Consider the following 19,306-nt stretch of genomic DNA (forward strand, 5'->3'; position numbering starts at 1 on the left):
GGAAGCAAACTTGATGACTTGATGAGATCGTGCCCTTCTAAGATACTTGAATTGCTATGTTTTTCATCATAAATATTGTATATTATTTAATGGAATTTCATGTAAAATAGCATTAGGTGTGCCACTTAAGTTACTGTATTAATCATATTTTTCCTAGATTTAAAATTGCTGTACTATTCATATTTTCCCTAGATTCCTTGTCTTTTGCTCAGTTATCTTAAAGTTCTTCCTGACTATATATACATATATACATACACATTTGAAACACATTTAGCTTTATAAAAAGAGAAATTTTTTTCAATAAAGAATTAAAGAATTAATAGGCTCATTTTCTTTTTAATGAGATCATTATTTTGTAACAACTACTGGAACCTAATTTACTTTAGTTCATTTGATAAAAAATGTAGCAACAAATTCAATGGTTTGAGGATTTTTTTAGAAAGTAATTTTATTGTAAGGATAAATGCATAGACAAATCTGTATAACTTTAAAATTTCAGAATCATCTTAGTAAAGAAACACCTTAAGAAACTACCTGCTTAGTCCATAGTAAGCATTCAAGAAAGGCTGACAAACTCATTGTGAGTATATAAAGTAAAAATTCTTAGAAATATATGCCTGCAGTACAGCTGATCATCTTTCCCTGAACATACACAGTTAGAAAACATGTATCATTGAATAATGTCTTTATATGGAGGAAGAAAAAACACAAGTACTCATTTGTCTCTCTTTAAGAACCACAATACCACTGCATCATCTTTAGTATGCATAATAGTTCCAAATATCCAAATAATTTTTATACTTTATGAAACTCTTCACTTGCCAAATTGTGTCCAACAGAGATCTGAGTGAAATGAATGAAAATTAAATCAAACTCTTCCATATATCCACAATAAGCATTAATCATCATGCATTACCCTAAAATGAAAAATAAAATGTTTGGAAAGCTGCCATGTTCTGGGATCTACCTCACAAGTAAAATATTTTGATGATTTAATTTGATAGTTGTTTATTGGAGTTTTCCAGAGGATAATTGTCTCTGGTCTTGTAACATATATAGAGAGAGCCCTTTATTTTCTTACCTAAGTGAGAAAATTACCTCTAAAATTAAGCTCTAAAAATACAACATTTCACAGATACAATTCTCATACAAGGACAAAGAGAGCATCATCTTCATTTAAATTCATTTAAATTTTACTGATGGGGAACTTGAATCCAAAAAAACCCCAAAAAGTGACATCCAAAGTAATACTTTTCAATTTATGATGAAGTATGAGTGATTAATATTCATTGTCTTTCTCAAATAACTTCCTGGAAAAAAAAAAACACTCTCCTAAAATACAAGAATGTACTCTCAAACAACCAAGATATCATATCTGAAAAATACTACCATTAATATCTTTTAAAAGTCAATATCCATGCATAATATAGATATTTTAGACAAACTTTCTAGTTTCCTACATGAAATTTTGGAAAAGAAAATCAGAATAAGTGTATCATAAATACAAGCCAAATGATTCCATTAGACTGAAAAACCATCATTTCACAAGAACCAGCCTTTTTACTTTACAAAAGCAGTGCCTGCCCTATGACTCAGAATAGAAAAATTATTTAAACAGATTCATTTTTATTTTTAATTTTAAGAATCAAATGGCCCAAATCCCATAGGTGAATAAAGTACTTGATTTCAAATTAAACATTTGGATTTAATGACTCTTACATCTAGATTTCTGGGAGACAATTAATTAATAAAATGATACCCAAGTTGGCAAAGTCTCTCATAAAGTATTGCATAATCAAGGAACAATTTAATCTCTTCTTATAGAATCTATGCAAGGTAAGCTACAAAACTCTAAAGTTTCTCATTTTTCTCACCTTTATCTCCACAAACATTATAGATAATATAAACACACATTTGAATAATGGGATTTGATCATGCTACACAGTCTTCTCCTTAAGAATGATTTTGTAAGGTGATATTAATGTTTTGATGCATCTTTTATATTTCTTGCATTTTTAAAAAATGCCCAATACTTTTAAATTCCTCTATATTTATGTTCATCTGCTCCCCCATCTTCTCAATATAATGCAACTCTGGCCCAATTGCTTACCCTTTCAATATCCTTCATTAGAACACATCTTAACAAATCCTATTGCAGACAGAGAAAGCTAACCATGGTTCATTTTTTCATTTTAAAAATATCACTATTATATTTTATCTAGTCATTCAAGTTATGGTGACTAATAATATACATTATTTTAGAAAAATATTGAAGATGTATAAGTTGCTTTGGAAAAGTTTGAATTTTCAATACATATATTTACTCATATTACTGTGTGGGTCAGAAAGAGATACATAAATAAACATATATGTATATCTTTAAAAAAGCCAAAACATTTTTCTGTATGCACCAAGAGCTTTTGTAGAATAAATCATGCAGTTATCTGGTCCCTCCAAAGAGAGGGACCACTTGTGTGCTGAGTGAGGCAACACAGAAAAAGTTTCTATCATTATTGCACTTATTAAAGCAAGTGTTCACTCTTAATATGTTTGTGTTAAATCAATATGCAGGAATTGTCCTTCCTGGAAACCCAGAGGAAAACAATATATACAATGTAAAATGTATGCATGCGGCCAGCACCATGACCAGGCCATGCAGGCATGGAAAGGAGATGATTGAGAAGAAAAACCTAGAGCTTCACTAAAAAGCAATTGATGCTACATTATCTGCTTGAGAACACAAAATACTCCACTACCATGAGATTCCTTCTATTTAAGGACAGAGAATATTTTCTGATATTTTGTTTCATGACTACAATCAACTATATAAATCTGGCATTAATTTGTAAAGTTGAACATGGCAAAAAATGAAATGGAAAGGAACACATTTCTGAGCTCAGATTATATTTCATACTTGTTCCTTCTATTAAAATTTCAATCATGTTGCCTACAAAGTTGAAATACACACACACACACACACACACACACACACACACACACACACACAAACACACACTCACACCAGACTCACAGATCATGAATGAATTAGAGATTAACAAAATGTTAGCACATGTAAAGGAACCTTAGAGAACATGCACTACATTCCCTTTCCTTTGCTAATGAGAGGATGAGAAAAGTGATTAAGTTATAAGAGGATAAACCAAATCACATAAGCAAAGAAATCTCTTTTTTGGAAAACAATGATTTACTGTGTTATAATTAACTCATTCTGTAATGTCTATACTACATAGGCAAATATTATAACATGTTTTCACCTAAAGACCCCCTTTATATTAATGAAAAATATGTATATAAAAATGGAAATATTACCTATAGTCTCTGACCTTACAAATTTTGTGGGACGTTTGGGATAGATAGGCACATATTGAACATATACAAAAAAATGGGTTGGCCCAGTGAGATGCATGTCAATTTTATTTGTAGATTTCTTTGCTTCATTAGAGACATGCAACAAGGATAAACCAAGTTAGGTTGGTAGCTAGGAGGTAGAGGAAAACAATGTGTAAAATATTAATCAATTATCTTAAATACCTCATGTCATTAGGATAGGGAACACAATTTTTTCACTTGAGTGTAAAATTAGCTGTTACAGTGCTGCTTTACAGTTCTTACGTCAGACTATGATATATTTGACTGAATGTTTTGCCTGTAGATGCTGAAAGATTTGGTTGGATTGAAGGAGAGCAAACGTAGGGATTGATCATAAAAATTTGAGTATTGCCATCTTTGGTTCCACTATCATCTTTTCTGTGCTATAATATGTATATTCCACACATATGTGTGTATATTCCATATGCCCCCAACATATCTATGCATGCACATGTGTATGCACATTAATATCAGATAATAAAATCACACACCATATGTACACATGAATAGAACATATTCTCCCATTGACACATACATCTGATTCCCACTAATATTTAGAAAATTCATGCATGCACCCAAAGGAAAACACACTTCTCAGAGCTATTTAAAATACATTGTTTCATTGTCAAAAAGAAATTAATAGAATCCTTTGCATCCTTGAAGTGAATTTGCATTTTAGTATGGATGTTAATTATAAATATACATTTCATTTAATTACTGACTATAAGCAGCTCATTGTGAATATTAAGTCTGATTTTTTTGTTTGTTCCTTTTGTTTTTGTTTCTGTTTTGTTTGTTTTAAGATAAAATAGGCACTTTCTAAGAAGAGGATTAGTGACTAGGAAAAAAAAAAAAAACACAACCAACCAAACAAAATTAAAAGTTTTTACCTTCCTATTAGAGCCTTGTTCAGAGCCATAGGGGATTATTTTTTCAACACTCATTCATTCAGCAGCAGAATCAAGTTAGTATATAAAAAGAAATCCTTAGAAAAATTTGACTGTGAAAAAAATCATCACAAAAGCAGTTCTCTGATTGAACAATTTTTGATTTTTAAGTATCTACTTTGTTTTTTGGTTCTTTTCAAGTAAGTTATCCATAGACATTTTTTTCCAAACTAATAGGACTTATCCACAAGTATGTCTCATGCTAACTTCTACCCTTTGTGAATTACCAGTATATTTTTAAATTACAACCAATCACTTTATATTAATTTTTAGTATCCTTATACCTAAATCTGAGATGCAAATATTTTGTTTTCATTTTCTGCCATCATGTTCTGGTTTTGGGAAACCAGTAGTAGTCTTAGAAAATTAGATTATCTAATGTAAATATTGATAAACCTTTACCTAATATAATATAATATTTCTATAATGATCTACACTATAATCATAGTCCAGTATTCATGTTTTGGATGTCAGTTTAGAAGAAGGTAACATCACTAAGAAAGAGTGTGCAAGGGTTCTCTTGTGAGACTGTCTCTGATTACTATCTAAAGTAACATGGGAAAAGAGAAAGGGGGGAAGGAGCAGCTGAAAGAAAATGTAGTCCATGCATAAATTCCATAACAATCAATCCCCCTTACCCCTAATACTTGACATAGACCTCTCATGAGGACTTTCAAAATTGAATAAATGATTGACCTGATAGGGAATAGAAACTTCCACACAAACTACTCAAAATACCACAGGAAGAGATATCATAGAATGAGACTAACAGTTTGAAAAAGTTAACTTCCTCATTGGTATTAATCTATAATCAAACTCAAAAGAACATTGAAGAAATGAGAATTTAACCCATCCCAGACTGAGGTCAAAACGCTCATGGAAATCCTAGCAGGTTGGACCCTGATTTTTTTTTAATAGTACATTGCCTTTTTAAACAAACAAAATTGTCCTTTTATTATATAACGTATTATAAATAACTGTAAAGTATGCATGCAGTCAACTGCATATTATACAAGCAATATCTAGGTTATCAATAGTCATCTTCTTTGGCAGGCCAGAATCCAGCTGGACATGCAATATTTACATATCAAAATCCTTGTTATATTCAAGTCATAGTGAAAGCAAGTGAAAATATATATGTATATACTATATATACACATATGTATATAACTGTATATACTGTTTCAATATATTAACAAATATATATGTATGTATATAATATTAAAAGTGGATTTCATCTTTTTCAGAATCGGGTGACTCAGGCCTTGAAACACTAAAAATATCCTGACAGGGTATTTGAGGAGGTGCTTGAGGTGGCACTTGGGATTGGGGAGAAGAGATCTGGGGCATATTCTTTTCAGAGAGTAGTTTCAAAATTTCTGCCACCTGCTTTTCCAGGGCAGTCATTCTGCAGCTTAGCAGGTGAATGTCATCTTTGAGTTCATGTTTGACTTCCTGCAGTGTTGTCTGTAAGGCCTGCTCGGGAATGGGATAAAAAGGATGTTTTGCATCAGCCTGAATAGGACTGTGCTCCAATGGGCTCCTAGTCTCACCAGCTTTATCTAAACGGAGATCACTTTTTGTTATTCCACTGTCACAAGAATCTGTTTTCCTTAATGGGTTTTTGGTCATGCTGGTCTCTGAGTCACTACATTTAGGGTCATCAGACAGTAAACCCATGGATTCAGCCTTTGTGACATTGTTCCAGTCTTCCTTTTTCTCCTCATGACCACCCATATTATTCTTCAGTCTCAGCCATCCTTTCCCATTTCCATTTTTCATTCTCATGGGACTGTTGACTTTGAGACACTTTGGGTCAGTACTGCCATTTGGCTTTAGTTCCATTGCATCTCGGTTGTTCTGCTTTAGGGACTCACTAGTTTTCACATAGGCCAGAGAAGTCTGTATAGGTGTGATCTGAGAAACAGTGACCACACTGGTGCCAGTGATAGAAGCCCCATTCTGTAAGGAGCGGCTCTCCACCTGAAGCTGGTTTCTTTCTGGATCACTCTGAGTTGATCCTTGATTTCTTAGCTCCTTCTGCTGTTTGAATTTCTGGAAAAGCTTCCTGACAGGGTGGTCGACTGGGATACTGAGGGTTACCTCATTTTTCTGCCGAAGGCGTTCCTCCTCTTCTTTTTTCACATCACTGATTTTACGGAAGATAATCTGTCAATGAAAAAGGAGAACCCATAATGTAATTTTAAAAATAAAGTCAATATATAATGTATAATAATCTTATTATTAAACATTGTTTGCAAGGAAAGTAATCTCAGAAATAAAAATAGCATCCATTAAGACATTAAAAAACAATCTACAGAATATAATTGAATAGAAAATTAAAGATAATTTAAACCTTAAAATGGGAGAATCAGTATGTTCAACTCTTTTACATTTGAGAACATAAAGATATTCACAACAGATTCACTATACTTACTTTGCTTTATACTTAATATTCATATCCAATAGAAAAATGTGAACTTTAAAACTGCTTGGAAACACATTTGTATTTTAACTAAGGAGATAAATTAGATATGAATAAAGTATCAAGTTCCTAAAGACTCTTTGCAAGGGTCCTGGAGAGTGGAATATGTGCACAATTGACAAAATGAGGAAGAACTCAAAAGATATTGCAATATTTTGGCTCTTGGAAAAAGAATCATCAAAGAGCATCATAATGTAATGGATAATATTCTAAGCTCAAATTCAAGAAGAAATGTATTTTGTAACCTACCTTCAGCAGTTACAACTGGGAAGACCAAATTCTTTGTGCCTCAGTTTTCATATGTGTTACAAATACCCAAGCATAATGTGACAATGTTCACAAAACAATTTGTAAACATTAGGTACCATATCAATGTTTACCTTAATATTTATTACTGAGCCTTTCATGATTCTGAATCCTTTCATAGCTTTCATTCTATTACCACAAACAATTGTGTATTATTGTGTATTACAAGGTCTTTTCCAAGATAATACACAAGATAGAGGAAAACAAAACACATACATACAAACACACACATATAAAAAGACACCTAAGATTATCAGACTGTCAGTGCTACAAAGTACTGACACAAAGTTCTCATCGCTTGAATCTCTTATTTAACACATATTGCCACTGTTGGAATCATTCTTACATTCTTCAAAGACATATAGCAGTTGTTGACCCCATACATGGCCAACTTCTACATGAATCTCCAGACTTTTGCTATCTTTAAATTTTTTTATTAATTTTATAATTATAACTTTTTTTGACAGTATATATGCATAGGTAATTTTTTAAAACATTATCCCTTGTACTCCCTTCTGTTCCGAATTTTTCCCCTCCTTCCCTCCACCCCCTCCCCTAGATGGTAGGCATTCCCATACATATTAAATATGTTATAGTATATCCTAGGTACAATATATATGTGCAGAACCGAATTTTGTTGTTGCTGTTGTTGTTGCAAAGGAAGAATTGGATTTGGAAGGTAAAAATAACCTGGGGAGAAAACCAAAAATTGCTAACAGTTTACACTCATTTCCCAGTGTTCCTTTTCTGGGTGTAGCTGATTCTGTCCATCATTGATCAATTGGAATTTGATTAGCTCTTCTCTATGTTGAAGATATCCACTTCCATCAGAATACATCCTCATACAGTATCATTGTTGAAGTGTATAATGATCTCCTAGTTCTGCTCATTTCACTTAGCATCAGTTGATGTAAGTCTCTCCAGACCTCTCTGTATTCATCCTGCTGGTCATTTCTTACAGAACAATAATATTCCATAACTTTCATATACCATAATTTACCCAACCATTCTCCAATTGATGAACATCCATTCATTTTCCAGTTTCTAGCCACTACAAAAAGTACTGCCGCAAACATTTTGCCACATACAGGTCCCTTTCCTTTCTTTAGTATTTCTTTGGGATATAAGTCCAGTAGTAGCACTGCTGGGTCAAAGGGTATGCACAATTTCATAACTTTTTGGGCATAATTCCAGATTGCTCTTCAGAATGGTTGAATTCTTTCACAACTCCACCAACAATGCATTAGTGTCCCAGTTTTCCCACAACCCCTCCAACATTCATCATTATTTGTTCCTGTCATGTTAGCCAATCTAACAGGTGTGAAGTGGTATCTCAGAGTTGTCTTAATTTGCATTTCTCTGATCAATAGTGATTTGGAATACTCTTTCATATGAGTGGAAGTAGTTTCAATTTCATCATCTGAAAATTGTTCATATTCCTTGACCATTTATCAATTGGAGAATGGCTTGATTTCTTATAGAGTCAATTCTCTGTATATTTTGGAGATGAGGTCTTTATCAGAACCTATAATTGTAAAAATGTTTTCCCGATTTGTTACTTCCCTTCTAATCTTGTTAGCATTAGTTTTGTTTGTACAAAAGATTTTTAATTTGATGTAATCAAAATTTTCTATTTTGTGATCAATAATGATCTCTAGTTCTCCTTTGGTCATAAATTCCTTCCTCCTCCACAAGTCTGAGAAGTAAACTATCTTATGTTCCTCTAATTTGTTTATGATCTCATTCTTTATGCCTAAATCATGGATCCATTTTGATCTTATCTTAGTATGTGGTGTTAAGTGTGGGTCCATGCCTAGTTTCTGCCATACTAATTTCCAGTTTTCCCAGCAGTTTTTGTCAAATAATGAATTCTTATCCCAAAAGTTGTGATCTTTGGGTTTGTCAAACACTAGATTGCTATTTTTATTCACTATCTTGCCCTGTGAACCTAACCTATTCCACTGATCAACTAGTCTATTTCTTAGTCAATAACAAATGGCTTTGGTGACTGCAGCTTTATAATATAGTTCTAGATCAGGTACAGCTAGGCCACCTTCATTTGATTTTTTTATCATTACTTCCCTTGAAATTCTCGACCTTTTGTTCTTCCATATGAATTTTGTTTTTATTTTTTTCTAGGTCATTAAAATAGTTTCTTGGGAATCTGATTGGTATAGCACTAAATAAATAGATTAGTTTAGGGAGTATTGTCATCTTGATTATATTTGCTCGGCCTATCCAAGAGCACTTAATGTCTTTCCAATTATTTAAATCTGACTTTATTTTTGTGGCAAGTGTTTTGTAATTTTGCTCATATAATTCCTGACTCTCCTTTGGTAGATATATTCCCAAATATTTTATACTATCAACCATTATTTTGAATGGAATTTCTCTTTGTATCTCTTGCTGTTGGATTGTGTTGGTAATGTATAAAAATGCTGAGGATTTATGTGGATTTATTTTGTATCCTGCAACTTTGCTAAAATTCTGAATTATTTCTAATAGCTTTTTAGCAGAGTCTTTGGGGCTAAGTATACCATCATGTCATCTGCAAAGAGTGATAGTTTGATTTCCTCATTACCTACTCTAATTCCTTGAATTTCTTTCTCTGCTCTTATTTCCGAGGCTAGAGTTTCTAGTACTATATTGAATAGTAATGGTGATAGTGGGCAGCCTTGTTTCACTCCTGATCTTACATGGAAAGGTTCCAGTTTATCACCATTACATATAATGTTTACTGACAGTTTTAAATATATGTTCCTTATTATTTTAAGGAATAGTCAATTTATTCCTATACTCTCAAGTGTTTTTATTAGGAATGGATATTGGATTTTATCAAATGCTATTTCTGCATCTATTGAGATGATCATAGGGTTTTTGTTAATTTGATTATTGATATAGTCGATAGTTTTCCTAATATTGAACCAGCCCTATATTCCTGGTATAAATCCCACTTGGTCATAGTGTATTATCTTTTTGCTAATATTTTATTTAAGATTTTACCATCAATATTCATCAGGGAGATTGGTCTAAAATTTTCTTTCTCAGTTTTCAGCCTACCTGGTTTAGGTATCAATACCATGTCTGTGTCATAAAAGGAATTTGGTAGGACTCCTTCAATCCCTATTTTTTCAAATAGTTTATATAGCATTGGAGTTAGTTGTTCTTTAAATGTTTGGTAGAATTTTAAAATCCATCTGGTCCTGGGGATTTTTTCTTAGGGAGTTGGTTAATAGCTTGTTCTGTTTCTTTTTCTGATATGGGACTATTTAGACTATTTACTTCTTCCTCTATTAATCTGGGCAAGCTATATTTTTGAAGAAATTTTTCCATTTCATTTAAGTTAATGAATTTATTGGCATAAATTTGAGCAAAGTAGCTCTAACTATTGTTCTAATTTCCTCTTCATTAGTGGTGAGTTCTCCCTTTTCATTTTTAAGAATAACAACTTGCTTTTCCTCTTTCCTTCTTTTAATCAGATTTACTAAGGGTTTGTCTATTTTGTTGGTTTTTTCATAGAACCAACTCTTAGTTTTATTAATTAAATCAATAGTTTGTTTTTTTTTACTTTCAATTTTATTAATCTCACCTTTTATTTTTAGAATTTCAAGTTTCATGTTTGTCTGGGGTTTTTTAATTTGTTCCTTTTTTAGCAATTTTAGTTGTAAGCCCAATTCGTTGACCCTCTCTTTCTCTATTTTATGCAAGTAGGCCTTTAGAGATATAAAACTTCCCCTTATTACTGCTTTAACTGTATCCCACACATTTTGGTATGATGTCTCATTATTGTCATTTTCTTGGGTGAAGTTATTAATTATGTCTATGATTTGCTGTTTTATCCAATCATTCTTTAGTATAAGATTATTTATTTTCCAACTGTTTTTTGGTCTATTTTCCCCTGACTTTTTATTAAATGTAATTTTGATTGCATTATGATCTGAAAAAGATGCATTTACTATTTCTGCCTTACTGCATTTGATTTTGAGGTTTTTATGTCCTAGTATGTGATCAATTTTTGTATAGGTTCCATGAACTGCTGAGAAGAAAGTATACTCCTTTCTGTCTCCATTTAGCTTTCACCAAAGGTCTATCATATCAAACTTTTCTAGTATTCTATTTACTTCTTTGACTTCTTTCTTATTTATTTTGTGGTTTGATTTATCTAATTCTGAGAGTACAAGGTTGAGATCTCCCACTATTATAGTTTTGCTGTCTATTTCTTTTTGCAGCTCAATTAATTTCTCTTTTAAGAATTTAGATGCTGCACCACTTTGTGCTTATATGTTCAATATTGATACTGTTTCATTATCTATGCTACCCTTTAGCAGGATATAATGCCCTTCCTATCTTTTAATTAGATCAATTTTTGTTTTTGCTTGATCTGAGATGAGGATGGCTACCTCTGACTTTTTGGCTTCACCTGAAGCATAGTAGATTATGCTCCACCCTTTTACTTTTATTTTGAATGTATCACCCTGTTTCAGGTGTATTTCCTATAAACAACATATAGTAGGATTCTGGCTTTTAATCCAGTCTCCTAACTGCTTCCTCTTTATGAGGGAGTTTACCCCATTCACATTTATGATTAGAATGAATAATTCTATATTGCTAGTCATCTTGTTAACCCCTGCTTATGCTTTTCTCCTTTCCTTCCCTATTATCCCCCTCCCCAGTATTAAACTTGTGAACACCACTTGCTTTTCACAGCTCTTCCTTTTTAGTATCCCTCCCCCACCTTAAAGTTCCTCTTCTTATTTTACCCCTTTTTCCTCACAGTTCTGTATTCCCTTCCCCTTAGCAGCTTCCAGTACTTTTTCCTTTGTCTGATGGTTCTTGAACTTGGCCACTATATTTCTTGGCATTTTGATTTTAGGGTCCCTTTCAGTAGGTGATCAATGAATTTTTTCAATGTCTATTTTACCCTCTGTTTCCTAAATGTCTGGGCAGTTCTCTTTGATAATTTCCTGGAAAATAGTGTCCAGGCTCATTTTTTCCTCACATTTTTCAGGGAGTCCGATTATTCTCAAATTGTCTATTCTGGATCTGTTTTCCAGGTCTGTTGTCTTTCCACTAAGATACTTGACATTCTTTTCAATTGTTTCATTTTTCTGGTGTTGCTTGACTACTTCTTGGTTTCTCCTTGAGTCATTCATTTCTACTTGTTCGATTCTAATTTTCAATGATGTATTTTCTTTTTTTTTTTCCTTTTTAAAAGCAAGGAATTTAATTGGAACTAAAATAATTAGCCCAAAAATAATCTCATTTACTATTGAAGAAACAAAGATTTCATCCCTGAGCAAACATTGTGGAAATCTAGAGAGAGGTTTCCTAGAGAGACAATAGGATGAAGACTCTTTTCTGAAACCAGGGAGCAGTAATGGCCATTTGATCATGTTGCAGTTTCTTTCAGTCTCATAGTTGGGAAACTATGGACTCAATCAGAGTATTAAAACTCATTTCTTCCTCTTACTTCTTTCAGCTTATTCTTGCCAGCCAGTAGTTTCTGTCATAAGAGCTGTCTTGAATGTTTTTCTCTGCCTCTGTCACCCTTTCTTCTTGCTTTATACTCCAATTACATTTCAGCTACTCAACATCATAAATGACAGCATTTTAGGGGAAGAGAATAAACATTTATATAGCATACTATGCATCAATCAAAATGTTAAGTACTTTTTTTTTTTTTCACCCATATATTTATTGAGCTCTGACATTCTGTACCCTGTGGACCAATGCTTCTTCCAACTGTAATTTTCTTTCTTTTTTTTTTAATAATTTTTATTATATTTTTTGTATAATATTATCCCTTGTATTCATTTTTCCAAATTATCTCCCCCTCCCTCTACTCCCTCCCCCCCATGACAGGCAATCCCATACATTTTACATGTGTTACAATATAACCTAGATACAATACATGTGTGTAAATACCATTTTCTTGTTGCACAATAAGCATTAGATTCCGAAGGTACATGTAACCTGGGCAGACAGATATTAGTGCTAACAATTTACATTCACTTCCCAGTGTTTCTTCTCTGGGTGTAGCTACCTCTGTCCATCATTGATCAACTGGAAGTGAGTTGGTTCTTCTTTATGTTGAAGATTTCCACTACCATCAGAATATATCCTCATACAGTATTGTTGTTGAAGTGTACAGTGATCTTCTGGTTCTGCTCATTTCACTCAGCATCAGTTGATGTAAGTCTCTCCAGGCCTCTCTGTATTCCTCCTGCTGGTCATTTCTTACAGAGCAATAATATTCCATAACCTTCATATACCACAATTTACCCAACCATTCTCCAACTGATGGACATCCATTCATCTTCCAGTTTCTAGCTACAACAAAAAGAGCTGCCACAAACATTTTGGCACATATAGGTCTCTTTCCACTCTTTAGTATTTCTTTGGGATATAAGCCCAGTAGTAGCACTGCTGGGTCAAAGGGTATGCACAGTTTGATAACTTTTTGGGCATATTTCCAAATTGCTCTCCAGAATGGCTGGATTCTTTCACAACTCCACCAGCAATGTATTAGTGTCCCAGTTTTCCCACATCCCCTCCAACATTCATCATTATTTGTTCCTGTCATCTTAGCCAATCTGACAGGTGTATAGTGGTATCTCAGAGTTGTCTTAATTTGCATTTCTCTGATAAGTAGTGATTTGGAACACTCTTTCATGTGAGTGAATATGGTTTCAATTTCTTCATCTGAGAATTGTCTGTTCATATCCTTTGACCATTTATCAATTGGAGAATGGTTCGGTTTCTTATAAATTAGGGTCAGTTCTCTATATATTTTGGAAATGAGACCTTGTTAAGTACTTTTTACAAAAATTATCTCATTTAATCCTCATCTTAAATAGTAGGTGCTATAATTGTCTTCATTTTTACAAATGAGGAAACTGAGGAAAATGAATGTTAAGTGATTCACCTAACATCACACAGCAAGTAAATATCTAAAGTCACATTTCAACATAAGTCTTCTTGACCTGAAGCCTAGTTCTCTATCAACTATACTGCCAGCTGCTTCTAGTAGATTTTTTAAAAAATATTTTGTAAAATTATTTTTATTGATATTTTCTGTTTCTTACAATGATGTATTTTCTTTACTCACTTTTTTTCATATATTTCTGTAATTATCCAATTGATTTTTTTTTCCATATTCTATGGAATTTTTTTCCATTTCATCAATTTTATTTTTTGGAGAGTTGTTTTCTTTTTCCAATTCACTAGTTTTATTTCTCAATGATTTGTTTTCTTTATCCATTCTGTCTTGAAATGCGTTGGATAACTTCTCCAGACTCTCTTGCCAAGCTTCCCTTTCCTTTTCCCATTTCTCTTCTAGCTCTTATGACTCTCTTGCCAAGCTTCCTTTCCTTTTCCCATTTCTCTTCTAGCTCTTATGAGAGCCTTTTTGATTTCCTCTATGGGAGTTTTGTGTATTGAGGAGCAGATCATATCCCCCTTAGGGATTCTTCTGGAGACAGTCTGCTTTTAGTCTCCTCAGGGTTTGAAGTCTGCTCTCTATCCATACAGAAGCTGTCACTGGTTAGAGCCCTTTTAAATTTTTTGTTCATTTTGTCAGAGTGGGAATCTAAGAAAACAAATTGACAAGATAAATAATTGGTCTGTTTCTGTGGGGAGATGGGGCTGGGTGGTGTTCCAGGGCTTTCTCTACAGACTGTGGGAGACAGCAGCAAGGCACTAGAAGGACAGCAATGGCTGTGCTGAGTCTGAGCTCTGAGGCTCTAAGAATGCGCTGAGTCATTCAGGGTGGGGGTGGGGGTAGCTTTCCCTTCTTTACCTGCAGTGTTTGTACCTTCTCTGCTGCTCCTGGCTTGCTGCCAAGATGGAATATTCACACTGGGTTAAAGGTCGTTTATCAGAAATGGAAGAGAAGCACCTTTCCCCCTCTGGTTTGAGCGGTGTGAGTGGCCTGCCTTGCTGTAGTTGCTTGCCCTCAGGCTGTGCCCAGTCTTTTCATCCCCTCCCCTGAGCAAACACAGACCTTTTCTGGCAAATTTCAAGGATGTCTTCTGTTGGTAATTATTTGTGGGTTTTTTTTTTTTTTTTTTCTGGTGAAGCATTAATTCTGAGGCTTGTCATGAAGTAAATTCTGAGAGAAAATGTGAAGCTCAAGCAGCTGTGTGCCTCCTCAGCTGCCATCTTGGCCCAAAAGTCCTTGCTATCTTTAAATTATATGTGCTATCTTCCAGCCGCCTCACAATGGGGAGAGAGACTAATAGTTTTATTAGGATTAATTACTATATCTTCTGCATTTCTATCATCCTCTCAAAAATTAATTGTATACCAATTCCCTTAATAGAATGAAATAGAAAACATTATAATGCAGAAATTCTTAATCTTTTATATATTATGGATCCCTTTTACAGAATAATGATTTTAATGCATAGGATTGTTTTTTAAATTATATTTAAATATGGTAATTGTTCACCTATATTCTAATGTGTTAAATATGATATTCTAGAATTTAAATCAACAGTAATTTTTATATCCTTCTTAAAGTAGGTCTCTATAAAAATTGAACATTGCACACTGAAAAGTGGTACTCTACTTCTCACTAAGAGTATCAATGTGTTGTACATAGAGTTAAAGCAATTTTTCAACTTTGGTTCTGAAACCAGTTTGATTCCTCAAGAATGTCTGAGGTAACACCAAGAATCTAAACCAAGGGCTTCTATGCAGTCAACACAATTCCTATCACAGGTTAGCCTTGGACCTAAAAATGTCTGTCCTTCACAGGGCAACTCAGTTCTGATCCCTATTGAATCTTTTTGTCAGTGTCATAATTGACTAGAATAATTAGAGGTGATAACTTAATAAGGAGAAGAGAAAGGATAATAATATCCTTTAAAATATCTCTGCCTTGAACAAAATATAGTAGAAACCATTTTCACTCACTCTTGATTTCTTACATTTCTGAATATGTTTATTCATTCAGTTCTGTGTAGCCCACTTTGTTATAATGTTTGATAATTCATAAACACACCATGTGGAAGAGACATTAGAAATCTTATATACCACCAGAGGATAAATAAGATAAAAAAGATGGCAGTTATAGAGAATTAGATTTTGGGAAAAATATTTCAATAACTATTTATAACAATATGCACAATGGCCTTCTTCAAAACATGGCTTTGTTTAAAAAGAGAGAAAAAGAGAGAGAAAGTACAGAAGAAAATGTCCCAATGGCAAGAGAGGAAATGGAATAATTAATTAAATGAACAGAAAACTTTAAATCACTAGTTTCAGTTAAATAGTGCAAAGTACAGCAGCTATGTGTGATCCCTGAAGAGAGAAATGTAAAGAAAGTTTTCTAGAAATAGCTTTTTTTTTCCCCAAAGATTGGTGCTTGTGTATTCGATTTAATTTGGTTCTTCTAAAAACATTTTTCCTCCTTTTTATGGAAAATGCAAATAGTATATAGCATTGTAGGATTATTCTAGGTTCAGAATTTAAACTAGGTTTAGGATTCTTGTATTCAACAGGCATAGTCTTATAAGGAAAGGGTATAAGTTTATTACTGCTCAGAATCCTGATTTAAATAAGACAATAAGAGAAGAGAAAGCTCAAAGCATAAATGTAATATAAGATTACCAAACATAGTGACCACCATAAAGACACTATAACAAACAGACAAACAACATATAACATACATCATCACTACACTGAAGAAGAACCAACATTTGAATTCCTTGGCTGGAGGACTCAGTGATAGCTATTCAGAGTCTCCAATGGCAGCCATTGCTAGGCAGGCTGAAGAGTGCTTTCTAGCCACTATGCTAAGTATTCTCATTTGATAATGGGATTATTGAGACAAAGCAGCCCCTAGGTACAGGATGCTCCCTCAAAGAGGCTCACGAAGGATAATATTTATTCATTTAGGAAAATTATGCTTACTCCAGGAACTGGCCAGGTTTCTGGGGTAAACACAGGCCTTCAATAAATTATACTCATTAATTAAGGTACCAGAAGGAGGGTAGACTCTTCTTGTGTGCTTCTTGAGATTCTATCAAATATCTGTGGGAACATTCCAATGTTCTCAGAAAACAAATTTACACAAAGGCATGCCAGAGACTCATTGAGATTCCTCACTAGGATTTCTCGCAATCATATATTGTAAAAGTCACAAGTTCTCATTTTTGGAAATTCACCAGGGTTACTGATCTTTTTGGACTCTTCTTTTTTGGAGACTGCATCATTATCTCTTGAAGACTGGACATCTTTGAACATTTGTAAAAACACATTTATTGTGAGAGGAGTAACCAAACAATGATTATGGACATTACCAAACAGAGGGAAGTTAGTGATGCTTCAATCTTCTCTTCCAACTATATAAAGTGCATATTTTCTAAATTGAGATAGATGGGTAAAACATAGCTTGTCAAGTGGTAATAATAAGGTACTTTAAAAAATATTCTCTACATTCAATAGCTATCTTTAAAGGGAGGCATATTTTTTCCTTTCAAGTGACACATGAAAATGAGTCTTTTAAAGATATAATATTAATCTCAAAGTCTGACATCAAAGCTCATACCATTTAATTACAAGCCTTTCAAAGGACTGACATATCTCTCAGTCTTCCTAAGTAAACAGTATTAGTATTAACTCTTCAAAATGTTAACACCTCATGATGAACCAGTTATAAACATAGAAATACATTTTTGTGTGTGTTTGGGGAAGGTTGGAGAGGGGAGGTGGGGCAGAACAGAAGAGTATGTTCAGGAACAGCATTTTCCATCTTGGAAAATATACAAGTTCTGGTGACATGAGTCCTAATAGGTGGTTATAGCTTAGAGAATTATCTGATCAGAAAAATTCAACAAATTTTGAATGACATTTATTTTGATAATTTCTGATAAATGTTGGCCTCACACATTATAGCCCAAGATCCTGACTGTACTCACAAGAGGTTTTCAAAGTAGATCAAATGATTGATTAAAAAAATAATAATGTTAAACATAGATAAGAAAATTTATTTCTGGAAAATAGCAGCAACTATAGCAAATCTAAACACAAAATACTAAAATCTAAATTTATAAAACATGTCAATTAGGGCCTAGCTATTCACATGCTCAGAGTTTCTTACTTTGCAAAGGGATTCACTGCAAAGTTCTTTTAAATATCAACTTTTTCTAGTAAAATTAAAATGTGATAAGATTTATAAAATTTCAACTTACATACAACTTTTCAGGAACACATTTATTTTTATCAAGGTAAGGACTTTTTATTTAATTAATTAATTTATTTATTTTAGGTAAGCACTTATGTAATGAGTGACACTTGTTAAATTCAGAGTAAATAATTGAATGAATTCCCTTAATAACCTGTAATGGTTACTGTTGTCACTTTGCCAATACTGATATAAATATATATATAAATATAAATAATAATATGAAAGCTGCAAATAATAAATATCATAAAAGAGGATGAATTTCATATATTATTTTCTTTTTAATGTATAAAATTAGCTGCTTTTTTTTTCTTTTCAATTTGGACCTCTGCTACCAGAAATTTAAGTTATACTACTATGCTATGATCATTATATCTTATGAGTTTTAATTGTCTCTATATTTACTAGCTAAGTATCTTATTTAATATTTTTGCTCTCTCTTTTGTAAAAGGAAGACAATTACTCAAAAGTACTTACAGAAAAAAGGATTATTGTTGGGATCAATTGAAATTATGCAAATGGATTTCAAAAAAGTTGAAAGTATTACATAGATATAAGGCAACAACAACATTATCATCATCATCACTAAAACATTTCAGACCAATGTAATGACAGAAACAACTATAGAAATACACAATTATCACAAGTAATTATGGTATTTAGGCAATCAAATAAGCAGGTTCTTTTTTGAGGAAGGGCATCTCTCCTGAACCTTAGGTTGAATTATGAGCCCTTTCATGTCATAATGATCTGATTTCATCTATAAGATAGAGAAGAAGAAACAGGAAGAGTTTCCTCTGGAATACTATACCATTAGTGTGTATCACAATGAAAATTAAATTAATTTTAATATGTCCTAGAAAGCATCAAGAAGAGAGGATTCTTTATGAATGTGTAAATCTATTACATATAGTTTGATATGTATGTAAATGTATATGTATAAATGTGTATAAAGAAAAGGCAACATATGTATATATGTGTATACATATA

At 32.9% G+C, this 19,306-nt stretch overlaps 1 protein-coding gene across 1 annotated transcript in view; it reads right to left on the reverse strand.

Moving 5' to 3' along the window:
- Positions 1-434: 434 nt before the first annotated feature.
- Positions 435-19,306, reverse strand: part of KCNH5 (potassium voltage-gated channel subfamily H member 5) — a 472,518-nt gene continuing 453,646 nt past the window's right edge. Inside the window, exon 11 of the mRNA XM_074290315.1 lies at positions 435-6,506. Coding sequence (XP_074146416.1) covers positions 5,559-6,506 — 948 coding nt within the window. The 3' untranslated portion in view covers positions 435-5,558. The remainder of the gene's footprint in view (positions 6,507-19,306) is intronic.

Source organism: Sminthopsis crassicaudata, chromosome 2, assembly GCF_048593235.1.
Source record: "Sminthopsis crassicaudata isolate SCR6 chromosome 2, ASM4859323v1, whole genome shotgun sequence".
In the NCBI taxonomy this organism is placed as follows: Eukaryota; Metazoa; Chordata; class Mammalia; order Dasyuromorphia; family Dasyuridae; genus Sminthopsis; species Sminthopsis crassicaudata.